We start from the raw sequence: 12,555 nt of genomic DNA on the forward strand, positions 1-12,555 counted from the left end.
CTACTATGTTGAATTGCAGTGGTGTGAGTGGACATCCTTGCCATGTTCCTGACCTTAGGGGAAAAGCTTTCAGTTTTTCCCTACTGAGAATGATATTCGCTATGGTTTTTTTCATAGATGGCTTTATGATATTGAGGTATACACCCGCTATCCCTACACTGTGAAGAGTTTGGATCAAGAAAGGATGTTGTACTTTGTCAAATGCTTTTTCTCCATCTACTAAGAGGATCATTTGGTTCTTGTTCTTTCTTTTATTAATGTATCACACTGATTTGCAGATGTTGAGACAACTTTGCAGTCCTGGAATAAACCCCACTCGATCGAGGTTAATAATCCTTTTAATGTACTGTTGGATCCTACTGGCTAGTACCTTGGTGAATATTTTAGAATCCATGTTCATCAGGGGTATTGGTCTGTAATTCTCCTTTTTGATGGGGGTCTTTGTCTGGTTTGGGGATCAAGGTGATGCTGGCCTATGCATAAAACGAGTCTGGAAGTTTTCCTTCCATTTCTATTTTTTGGAACAGTTTCAGAAGAATAGGTATTACCTCTTTTTTAAATGTTTGGTAGAGGGACACCTGGGTGGCTCAGTCAGTTAAGCTGCTGCCTTCAGCCCAGTTCATGATCCCAGGCTCCTGAGATTGAGTCCTGCATTGGGCTCCTTCCTCAGTGGGGAGTCTGCTTCTCTCTCCACCTCTGCCTGCTGTGTGCCCCCCCCCCCAAATAAATAAATAAAATCTTTTAAAAACAAAAGAGAGAGAAAAAGTTTGGTAGAATTCTGCTGGGAAGCCGTCTGGCCCTGGGCTCTTGTTTGTTGGGAGATTTTTGATGACTGCTTCAATCTCCTTACTGGTTATGGGTCAGGTTTTTTATTTCTTCCTAGTTCAGTTTTTGTAGTTTATATGTCTTAAGGAATGCATCCATTTCTTCCACATTGTCTAATTTGCTGGTGTATAGTTGCTCATAATATGCTCTTATAATTATAATTCTTTGGTGTTGGTTGTGATCTCTCCTCTCTCATTCATGATTTTATTAATCTGGGTCCTTTCTCTTTTCTTTTTGATAAGTCTGGCTAGGGGGTTATCAATCTTATTAATTCTTTCAAAGAACCAGCTTCTAGTTTTGTTGATCTGTTCTACTGTTCTTTTGGTGTCTATTTCACTGATTTCTGCTCTGGTCTTTATTATTTCTCTTCTCCTGCTGGGTTTAGGCTTTCTTTGCTCCTTTAGGTGTAGGGTTAGGTTGTGTATTTGAAACCTCTCTTGTTTCTTGAGAAAGGCTTGTATTGCTATATACTTCCCTCGTAAGACTGCCTTTACTATATCCCACAGACTGTGAACAGCTGTGTTTTTATTTTAACTTGTTTTCATGAATTTTTAAAATCCTTCTTTAATTTCCTGGTTAACCCATTCATTCCTTAGTAGGATGCTCTTTAGCCTCCATGTATCTGAGTGCTTTCCAACTTTCTTCTTGTGGTTGAGTTCTGGTCTTAAAGTATTGTGGTCTGAAAATATGCAGGGAATGATCCCAATCTTTAGGTACCATCTGAGATCCAATGTGCGACCCAGGATGTGATCTATTCTGAAGAATGTTCCATGTGCACTAGAGAAGAATGTGTATTCTGTTGCTTTGGGATGGAATGTTCTGACTAAATCTGTGATGCCCATCTGGTCCAGTGTGTCATTTAAAGCCTTCATTTCCTTGTTGATCTTTTGCTTAGATGATCTGTCCATTTCAGTGAGGAGGGTGTTAAATTCCCCTACTATTATTGTATTACTGTCAAAATGTTTCTTTGATTTCTTTATTAATTAGTTTATATAATTGGCTGCTCCCCTGTTAGGGGCATAGATATTTAAAATTGTTAGATCTTCTTGTTTGACAGACACCTTAAGTATGATATAGTGTCCTCCCTCATCTCTTATTATGGTCTTTGGCTTAAAACCTAACTTGTCTGATAAAAGGATTGGCACCCCAGCTTTTTTTGGATGTCTGTTAGAATGGTAAATGGTTTTCTACCCTCTCACTTTAAATCTGGAGGTGTCTTTGGGTCTAAAATGAGTCTCTTGCAGACAGCATATTGATGGCTCCTTGTTTTTTAATCCATTCTGATACCCTGTGTCTTTTGATGGGGGCATTTAGCCCATTTACAATTCAGGGTAACTACTGAAAGATAGGAATTTAGTGCCATTGTATTGCCTGTGAAACTGTTATTGTCTCTGTTCCTTTCTGGTCTGTGTTACTTTAAGGCTCTCTCTTTGCTTAGAAGACCCCTTTCAATATTTCCTGTAAGGCTGGTTTGGTGTTTGCAAATTCTTTTAGTTTTTGTTTCTCCTGGAAGCTTTTTATCTCTCCTTCTATTTTCAATGATAGCCTAGCTGGATAGAGTATTCTTGGCGGCATATTTTTCTTGTTTAGTGCTCTGAATATATCATGCCAGTCCTTTCTGGCCTGCCAGGTCTCTGTGGATAGGTCTGCTGGCAATCTAATATTTCTGCCATTGTAGGTTATAGGCCTCTTCTCCTGAGCTGCTTTCAGAATTTTCTCTTTGTCTCTGAGACTTACAAGATTTACTATTAGATGACAGGGTGCTGACCTATTTTTATTGATTTTGAGGGTGTTCTCTGTGCCTCCTGGAGTTTGATGACTGTTTCCTTCCCCAAATTAGGGAAGTTCTCCACTTATATAATTTGCTCCAATATACCTTCTGCCCCCTCTCTCTTTCTTCTTCTTCTGGGATCCCAATTATTCTAATATTGTTTCATCTTATCGTATAACTTATCTCTCAAATTCTCCCCTCGTGATCCAAATAAACAAATAGTTGTTTATTTCTCTTTTCCTCAGTTTCTTCATTCTTCATCATTTGGTCTTTTATATCACTAATTCTCTCTTCTGACTCATTTATCCTAACAGTAAGAGCCTCCATTTTTAATTGCACCTCATTCATAGCTTTTTAAAATTTCAACTTGATTAGATTTTAGTTCCTTTATTTCTCCAGAAAGGGATTCTCTACTATCTTCTATGTTTTTTTTAAGCCCAGGTAGTATCTTTATAATCATCATTCTGAACTCTAGTTCTGACATCTTACTAACGTCTGTTTTGATCAGGTCTCTAGTAGTCGGTACTGCCTCTTGTTCTTTTTTTTGAGGTGAGTTTTTCCACTTTGGCATTTTGTCCAGACAAGAATAGATGAATGAGAGAACAAAATGCTAAGAGGGTAACAACAACCCCAGAAAAATATACACTCAACAAATCAGAAGAGACTTGAAACCAGGGGGGGACAAGAAAGGAAAAAAAAAAAAATCAGGCTGGTGAATAGAACAGAGCCACACACTTGATTTTGGGTGTGTTTTGGTCTGTTAGAAGAAACAGGATCCCAAAATTTTAAAGAAAGAGAAATATGTGTGTGTGTGTGTGTGTTTATTTATTTATTTCTATATATATTTCTCTTTCTCTATATATGTGTGAATACGATGAATGGATAAGTGATGACTGTAAAGATGAAAATTAAGATTTTAAAAAAGGAATTGATTAGATAAGAAGCTGGAAAGGTATTGATAAGATCAAATGTTGGTTAAAATAGGAAAGAGGAAAAATTTAAAAAAAAAGAAAAAGAAAGAAAGAAAATTTTAAAAATTTAACTTTGAAAGACTTAACAATCAGGGGAAAATAGACATGAATTCTATGTATATTCCCCTAGTGCTGGAGTTGTGCAGTTCTCATTCATCAGTAAACTTGGTCTTGGCTGGATGTTCTTGCTGATCTTCTGGGGGAGGGGCCTGTTGCAGAGATTCTCAAATGTCTTTGCCCGAGGTGGAATTGCACCACCCTTGCCGGGGCGGGGCTAAGTAATCTGCTCAGGTTCACTCTTGGAGCTTTTGTTCCCTGAATGCTTTCCATAGAGCTCTAGAGAACAGAAATGAAGATGGCGGCCTCCCAATCTCTGGCCAGAGGAGTGGAGAGCTTAGGGTCCCATTCCTCAGTGTGCCCTCAGAGAAAAGCAGTCAATCCCTCCTGTTTCCCTGGTCTCCAGTCATGCTTTGTGCTCACCCAGCCTGTGAGCAAGTGTTTCTATCTCTGGTGCACTGCCCCATTTGGAGTCTCCAAACCCAGCAGATTCCTACAGAGCACTCCTGTGCTGTTCCTCGGGGCGGGGGTGGGGTGTCTCTCCAGATCTGCCACTTGTTGGGATCCCTGCTAGAAGAGCAGTGGCCTGAATGTGCTTTGGATCACGGTTTATGGCAACCCTGAGCTGAGAGCCAACCTCCTTGGCTCTGTCTGTGCAGCCAGCCTCCCTGATCCAATACCTAGGAGCTCTGCTGCATGTGGGTACTCCCGGTCGTTCTGTGACCCCGAGGGTCCCGAGACCACACTGTCCCCACGAGGGCTCCACGCTCCACTTAGCCTCTGGAGTGATGTCCCTCTGTGGAGCAGACTTCTAAAAGTTCTATTTCGTGCTCTGCCGCTCTCTCAGTCTTGCTGGGGGCCCACTGATGGAGGCTCCCTACCTGCTGAGGTCTATTTTCCTGTATATTACCTGGGATGCACTTCTCCACACGTCCTACCTTCCAGAAAGTGGTTGCTTTTGCTGCCATAGAATTGCTGCTCTTCTTCTCTTCGATCTATTGAGTTTCCAGGTGTTCAGAATGGTTTGAACTATCTAGCTGAATGCCTGGGACCAGATGAAAATTTAGGTCTCCTACCTCTCCACCATCTTGCTCACGACACTTCTATGTATGTATGTGAATCTAGACAAAAACTACAGTAACATTTGTTTTTTCAAGAGTGGTGGTGTAGAGACTGAGACGGGAGCAGGAAAAGAAGATGGACATGGAAACAAATGGACAGTGACTGCTCTGAAGCTGTTTTCTAGGATGTGTGCTCTCACTCGCCCAAACCTAAATGCTACAATGGTACTTCTGGTAGCTTAAGGAAAAAGAAAGTAAGTTTTTAAATTTATGTATGAGTGGACAATATACTACCACACCTTTCGAAACAGGTCTTTTTAGATTTAAGATTGAAAACAGCTCTGGAAAGAGTGTCAGAACTTAAGGAGGCAGGAACAAAGAACCTCCTTCCTCTGCTCACTCTAACGCCATCCCCAATGTCACTGTTGCCCTCTTTGACTCTCTAATGACCGAAGAGGGTCTTTCCTTCAGTGACGCCTCCCTGCCATGGTGCTGCTTTCCAAAATTCCAGGGCAAGATCTGAACCTAAGAAAGCCCCCTGAAAGTTTCTTATAAGAAACGAAACACATCCTCTTTGAGTTCCCGGAGAGCAAAAGGAAACAACTGTGTTTACCAGTCTCCATCTGGACCTCGTTGCTCTTCTTCCTGCCCTGGTTCTTCTTCTTCTTCTTCCCGTGCTAACTGCCGTTCCACAGCCAGGAGCTCGGCTGATGTTCTTGCAAGTAAGGCTGACACGGCGTCCTGGGGAGTAGAAAGCATATGGCAATGAACATGATCTACTGTGAGAAATGATTTAAAAACTCATCAGGTGGGGACGTAAGCTTCCAGTGGTGAAAAAGAAGGTAGTACAGGACCTACTCCTCCTCCTGAGAACAATATGGAAGCTGAATAAAATAAAACAAAAAGCAACAAATAAACAAACCCCCAGCTGTTTTAAAGAACATCACAGGCAATCAGGACTAGAGGCCAAGATCCCAGGGAGGAGAGAAGTGCCAAGGGGTGAAGTGACGTCATTGCCACTCTTCTCCCTTGGGGACATGCGTCAGCTCTAGCGGTGGGGCGTATAGGCTAAACTTGTGGCTGTGCAGAACACTGGCAGTATCGGTAGGATGCAAAGATGAAAACGGAGCGGAACCACCATGGCGGGCAGTGCGCAATGGGCCAGAGAGAGGAACCGCAGTGAGTCCAGTACTGGTACAATATTCTTGGTGTGCTATTTGCCGTTCCTAAGTGGCGTATGTGAAAGCAAGTGGTGAGAAACCAAATAAAACCCAGCTGTGAGGAGGCTAAAACAGGAAGCAGATACTTCAGTTTCTTTATGGTCCCAGGTCTTTTTTTCCCTGGGGAGAGGAAACTTGGAACCCAGGTCCTCCACGTGATCCAGGTGATCTGTAACCTGCCTTCTGGAAGAACATTAAATCCTCTCCGGAGCAAGGTATCAGCCAGAGCCTCCATCATTCTTCATACATAATATCCAGCATCCACCAGAAACAGGATCCAGTGAATGACTGAAGGCCAAGACCAGCAAAAGATGAGATGAAAGAGGCAGGTCTACAGGTGATCCATATAATGCAGGTATTCAGAGAAGGAATTTAAGTTTTCACAATTAGCATGTTCACGGAAACTGATGACATGATGAAGAATTTCACCAGTGTATACAGAAAGGACACCACATTAGCACATCTGAGTGAAGTTGTTGAAAACCAAAGAAAGAGAGAAATGAACAGTGAAAAAAAGATGCATTACTTTGGAAAGATCAGCTGTTCTCCAGCAGCTCAACAGAACCAAAGGACACCAGATGACAACAAAATGGTATCTTCAATGTGTTTAGAGAATTAACTGCCCACCTACAATTCTGAATATGCAGAAAGAAAGTCCTTCACAAGTGGAAAGTAAGACACTGAGAGATCTGCACTGGAAGAAATACCAGAGGGAGTTCTTCAGGTGGAAGGAAAATGCCCAAATGGAAGCATACTAATGCTGAAAGAAAGGAAATACACCACGAAGGGTAAAGATGTGGGGAAATCTACATGAGTATCGACTGTCAATAAAACAATAATACTTTGTAGGATTTAAAATATACGTACCTAAAATACATGACCAATAATTTCACAGGAGGAGGAAAAGGAATAAATAAAATCTTTTAAAACTCTTATATTGTGTGGGAAAAAGTAAAAGCATTAATTTAAGGTAGCTTCTAATAATGCCAGGATACATGCTGTAATCACTAGGGATACAGTAAAAAATAAAAGACTGTATTACTAATGATCTAATAGGAAGGAAAATGAAATGTAAAAAAATAAATGACTAATCCAAAAGAAGGAAAATGAGGAACAAAGAAATGTAAAAATGAGGAAAATGAAATGTAAAAATAATTGACTAATCCAAAAGAAGGAAAACGAGGAATCAAAGATAGTACTGAAAGAAAACAAACAACAAGAAAATAGGGTCAAACCCAAATATATCACTAATAGCATTAAATGTAAACGAACTAAGTATTTCCATTAAATGGTAAAGATTTTAAGACTGGATAATAAACCAAAACCAACTCTATACTGCTTATAAGTGAAACACTTTCAATCAAAGAATTCAGAAGTGTTGAAAGTAAAAGGATGGAAAAAGAACTGTGAAAACACTAACCAAAAAAGGGGGCTGAGATAGCTTTATGAACACCAGACAGATTTTTAAAAATTAGAACAAATAAAGTGGGACATTTTATAACAATAAAAGGGCCAGTTGAACAGAAAGCTACAACACAATGCTAAATTTATATTTATCTAAGAATATAGACACAAAAGTCAGAAAGCAAAGACTAACAAACTAAAAGGAGAAACAGATGTCTATAATCATAAGTTGGGAGATTTTAATATATCTCTCAACAATTGGTAAAATAAGAGAACTGAAAAACCAGTAAATGTGGAGGATTTGAAGGACAAAATGAACAAACTTGACCTGCAGAATGCATTCTTTTCGACAACACACAGAACTTTTACCAAAATTGACCACATTCTAAGCCATAAAGCAGGGTTAATATTCTGTATGATTGAAGAGTATATACTCTAGTCCCTGAAAACAGTGAAATACAGCTAGAAATCAATAATAAAAAGGTAAGTAGAAAACCCCACTGTTTGGGAATTAAGTAAACATACTTCTAAAAAAACCTCATAGACCAAAAAAGAAATTACAGTGGAAATTATAAACTATTTAAAATTCAGGAATGGTAGCATATTTTAATAATCTCATATTATCAAACTGGTGAAAAACAGCCAAAGCTATGCTCAAAAAGAATTTTTTAGCCCTAAATGCATATATGGGTAAAGAAGGTTGCTAAACAGTGATCTAACTCAAGAAGGAAAAAATACAGCATATTAAACCTAAAGAAAGTAGAAGCAAGGAAATAATAAAAGAGCAGAATTAACAAAATAGAAAACACATATATAAATAGAAAAAAAAAATCAATGAGGCCAAACGTTGTTTCTTTGAATAAAATAAAACACCTGACAAGTCCCTGGCAAGAGGGAGAAAAAATAGAAATGGTAAGAATTACCCATGTCAGAAACAAAACAGAGAACATAGCAAAGTCCTTGCATATATAAAAATAAGAAGGTATCATGAATAACTTTGCCAAATTTTTGGTAATATAGATAAAACAGACAAATCCTATAGAAAATACTACTTTTACTAAAATGAATGTTAGTACAGAAACCTGGAGTAGTCCTATGTGTAATAAAGAAATTGAATCTGTAATTAAAAAACATTTCACCAGCCCTTTTCAACTGAGATTCTGTGAGAATTAAGTCTAATAACCTCTAATATCCATTATATTAAAGCAAAACAAAACAACACCTAGAATGCCATAAGTTACATGTCATCCTTGGGACAAATAAGGAAGTAGTCATTGAAAACATCTGAAACACTGAAAACATTACTTCCTTTGCAGAGCCTTAGTTGAGAAAGGTTGCTTCTCAAAAGAAAATTACAGGCTGGGCTGGTGAATTTTCTTGGGAATTCTTCTGAATATTTAAGGAAGATATGACACCCATCTCACAAAAGCCTTCTGTGGAGAGTAAAAAAGGAATGCTTTCTAACTTATATTATGAAGCCTGTAAAACTTTCATATCAAAAAATGACATTACAAAAAAAGAAAACTAAAGACTAATTTCCCTCATGAACGTAAAAGAAAACTCAAACACAAAATCAAGAAATCAAATCCAGCAACATATATAAAAACATATATCAGATACACCACAATGAAGTCTGTCCCATTCTAGGAATCCGAGGGTGGTTTAACATTCAAAAGTCAATCAATGTATAATCCACCACATTAAGAGAATAAAAGAGAACAATCATGTAATCAATCTAAGAAGTAAACAGTAAAAATGTTTGATAAAATTCAATATCCATGCATAATAGAAAGCCTCAGCAAACTAGAAAGATTAAGAAATTTCTTTAATCTGATAGTGATTATCTATAAATAGCCTCAAAAATCATTCTAAATGATGAATAATTGCAAGGCCTCACTTTGCAAGGCCTATACTTTGAAAAAAGTATAGTATTTTCTACAGAGGTAGACAACTATGCCAACAGAATAGACCAGGATACCCATGAACAGATTCCCCCATGTGCAGGTCACTGGACCTATGACAACGATGACACTGTCATGCAGCTGGGAAAGAAATTTTTTTCTGCAAATGATGCTGGGTCAATGAGCTATGACATGGATAGAAAGCAATCTTGACCCCTACCTCACAACTTATACAAAAAATAATTCCAGTTGAATTTAGATCTAAATGTGAACAGTAAGGCAATAAAGCTTTTATAAGACAATGCAGTAAAGCATCTTCATGATTCTGGGGTAGGTGAATAGTTCTTAAATAGCAAAGGAAAGTACTGAGCATACGGGAAAAATTGATAAGTAAGACTACGTTAAGCCCGAGTCCTTCTTCCATTCACCAAAAGACAACATTAAGAAAATGAAAAGGCAAGCCACAGAATATTAAAAGATATTTGCAAAAAAACAAAACCTATTGGACAAAACACTCAAGTCTAAAATTAAGAACTGTTACCAACCTATTAAAAAAAAGAGAATCCAATAGAAAAATGGGCAAAATCTTGCACAGATATTTCACAAAAGATGACATTGATCTGGCCATTAAACATTATAATCAGGGAAATGCAAAAAACAGGAGAGTACTATCTATCTATCTATCACAACGGCTAAAATAAAGAAGATAAACATGTAGGAGATACTAACAGCAACACTACTCATAACAGCCCCCGAATCAGAAACTCAAATGTCCATCGACAGCAGAATGGATAAAGAAAGTGATAGAACTATACAAGACCTCTCTCGCAGCACAGAGCATGGATGAACTAAAGTTACACAAAACAACACAGGTGACCTGCACAAACCTATTGCGGAACAGGAGATGCCAGACACGAAAGAACATGCACTGAATGATTCCATTATATCAAGTTCAAAGACAGAAGTCAGGATGGAGATGATCTTTAGGGGAGAGTGGTAATGACTAAATGGGGCACAAGGGAGGATTCTGGGGTTCCTGGGAATGCACTATACCCTGTGTGGTAGCTACACAGGTATGCTGACTTTGTGGAAATTCCCTGGAAAATTCACATTCACAATACCTTTGTACACTCTGTTGAAATCTCTTCATCATTCCTCTCCACAAAAGAAACGAGTTAAAGTGAGATTAGAATAAGATGACAACGCTGTGAACCTGAGAAACACCTGTAGAATACTCAGCCAGTAAAAGCAGAGCACACACTTTCCCAAGGGCACATGGAACATTCTCCAGGAATGGTAGCATATGCTAGGCCATGAAACAAGCCTCAGGAAACTTAGAAGGCCTGAAATCCTACAAAGTATGTTCTATGACCACATTGTAATGACATAAAAAAATCAATAACACAAGGAAATCATAAGAAGTAACAAGGATGTGGAAATTCACACATTCTTAAATAATCAATGAGTCAAAGAAGTCACAGGGAAAAATCAGAAAACACGTAGAGATGAATGAAAATGAAGACATACCAGAGTTGGTAAGACACTGCTCCAGCAGCCCTCAGCAAGAGATTTATAGCTAGGAGTGCCTGTGTCAAAGCAGAAGAATGATCTCGAATCTATAACCTAAACTTATAACTTAGGAAATGGATAAAGAGTAAACCTAAAGTAATCAGAAGGGAGGAAATAATAAAGACTACTCTCTCTCTCTCTAAAAAAAAACAAAACAAAAAAACAACAAAAAACAGGATTGTCAGATGGAGTCCCATGTCGGGCTCCAACTGAGCCTGGAGCCTGCTTAAGATTTTCTCTTTCCCTCTCCCTCTGCCCCTCCTCCCTGCCCCTCTCTAATAATAATAATAATAATAATAATAATAATAATAATAATGACAGAGTAGAAATTTATGACATAGCAGATAGAGAAATATTAGAGATCAGTGAAACCAAGAGGTGATTCTTCAAAAAGATTCAAAAAAGTAAAAACTTTTAGCTAAATTAACCAAGAAAAATAGAGACAAAGTTCAAATTACTGAAACTAGGAGACAAAGAGGGAATATCACCATCAAATCCACAGAAAAAAAATGAATTATAAGGGTTACTACAAACAACTGTTTGCCCACAAGTCAGACAACCTAGATAAATGAACACATTCTAGAAAGACACAAAACTACTCAAAGTGACATTATAACAAAGTTCTGAGTAGACTTATAACAAGTAAGAGATTGAATTAGTAAACAAAAACCTTCCCAAAGTCCAAACCCAGAGCGTTTCACTGCCAAGTTCTACCAAACATTTTTTTTTTAAATATTTTTTATTTATTTGACAGAGAGAAATCACAACTAGGCAGAGAGGCAGGCAGAGAGAGAGGAGGAAGCAGGCTCCCTGCAGAGCAGAGAGCCTGATGTGGGGCTCGATCCCAGGACTCTGGGATCATGACCTGAGCCGAAGGCAGAGGCTTTAACCCACTGAGCCACCCAGGCGCCCCTCTACCAAACATTTTAAGAAGAATAATACCAATTCTTCTCAAACTCTTCCAAAAGACTGATGATGAGGGAATACTTCCTAAACTCGTTCCCTGAGGCCAACATTACTCTGATGTTGAAACCAAAGACATCAGGAGAAAACTATGAATACAGGAAAAAAAATACTCAATGAAATACGAGGAAACTAAATTAATAACATAAAAAGGATTACACGCTATGACCAAGTGGGATTTATCCCAGGAATCGATGTTGCTTTGACATCTGAAAATCAATAAACCATATGAACAGAATAAAGGATAAAAACCACATGTCATCTCAACAGAGCCAGAAAAGCACCAGTTAAACCCACAGCTTTTACAATAAAACACTCAACAAACTAGGAAACGGATTTCCCTCCACTCGACGAAGGGCAGCTACAACAAACCACAGCACGTTACGTATGATACGTAATGGTGAAAAACTGAAAATTTCCGCCTAAGATCACATCTATGACAAGGATGTCTGCTCTCACCACTTCTTGCGATATCAAAATGGAAGTTCTAGCCAGGGCGAAGGGACAAGAAAATGAAATAAAAGGCAACTGGAAAGAAAGAAGAAAAACCAACTCTATTTGCAGAAGACAGAATCTTACCTATGAGAAATCCTAGGAAATCCACAAAAAAACTATTTGACCTAATAAACCTGGCCAGTAAGGTTGTAAGATGCAAGACAGGAGTCAAACTCAATTGTGCAATGAATAATCTGAAAATGAAATTAAGAAAACAGTTCTATTTACAATAACATCAAAAAGAATAAAATTAACCAAAGATGTAAGATTTTGGGCTCTGAAGAGGGCAAAATATTTTTTGAAAGAAGTTAATGAAGA

The 12,555-nt window shown here is 38.3% G+C and overlaps 1 protein-coding gene across 1 annotated transcript in view; it reads right to left on the minus strand.

The window, feature by feature from the left end:
- The window catches only part of WWC2 (WW and C2 domain containing 2), a 205,435-nt gene that overhangs the window by 32,802 nt on the left and 160,078 nt on the right, over positions 1-12,555 (minus strand). The window contains exon 17 of the mRNA XM_045997408.1: positions 5,299-5,426. Coding sequence (XP_045853364.1) covers positions 5,299-5,426 — 128 coding nt within the window. The remainder of the gene's footprint in view (positions 1-5,298; positions 5,427-12,555) is intronic.

The sequence above is a fragment of the Meles meles genome, chromosome 2 (genome assembly GCF_922984935.1).
Source record: "Meles meles chromosome 2, mMelMel3.1 paternal haplotype, whole genome shotgun sequence".
NCBI classification, from domain to species: Eukaryota; Metazoa; Chordata; class Mammalia; order Carnivora; family Mustelidae; genus Meles; species Meles meles.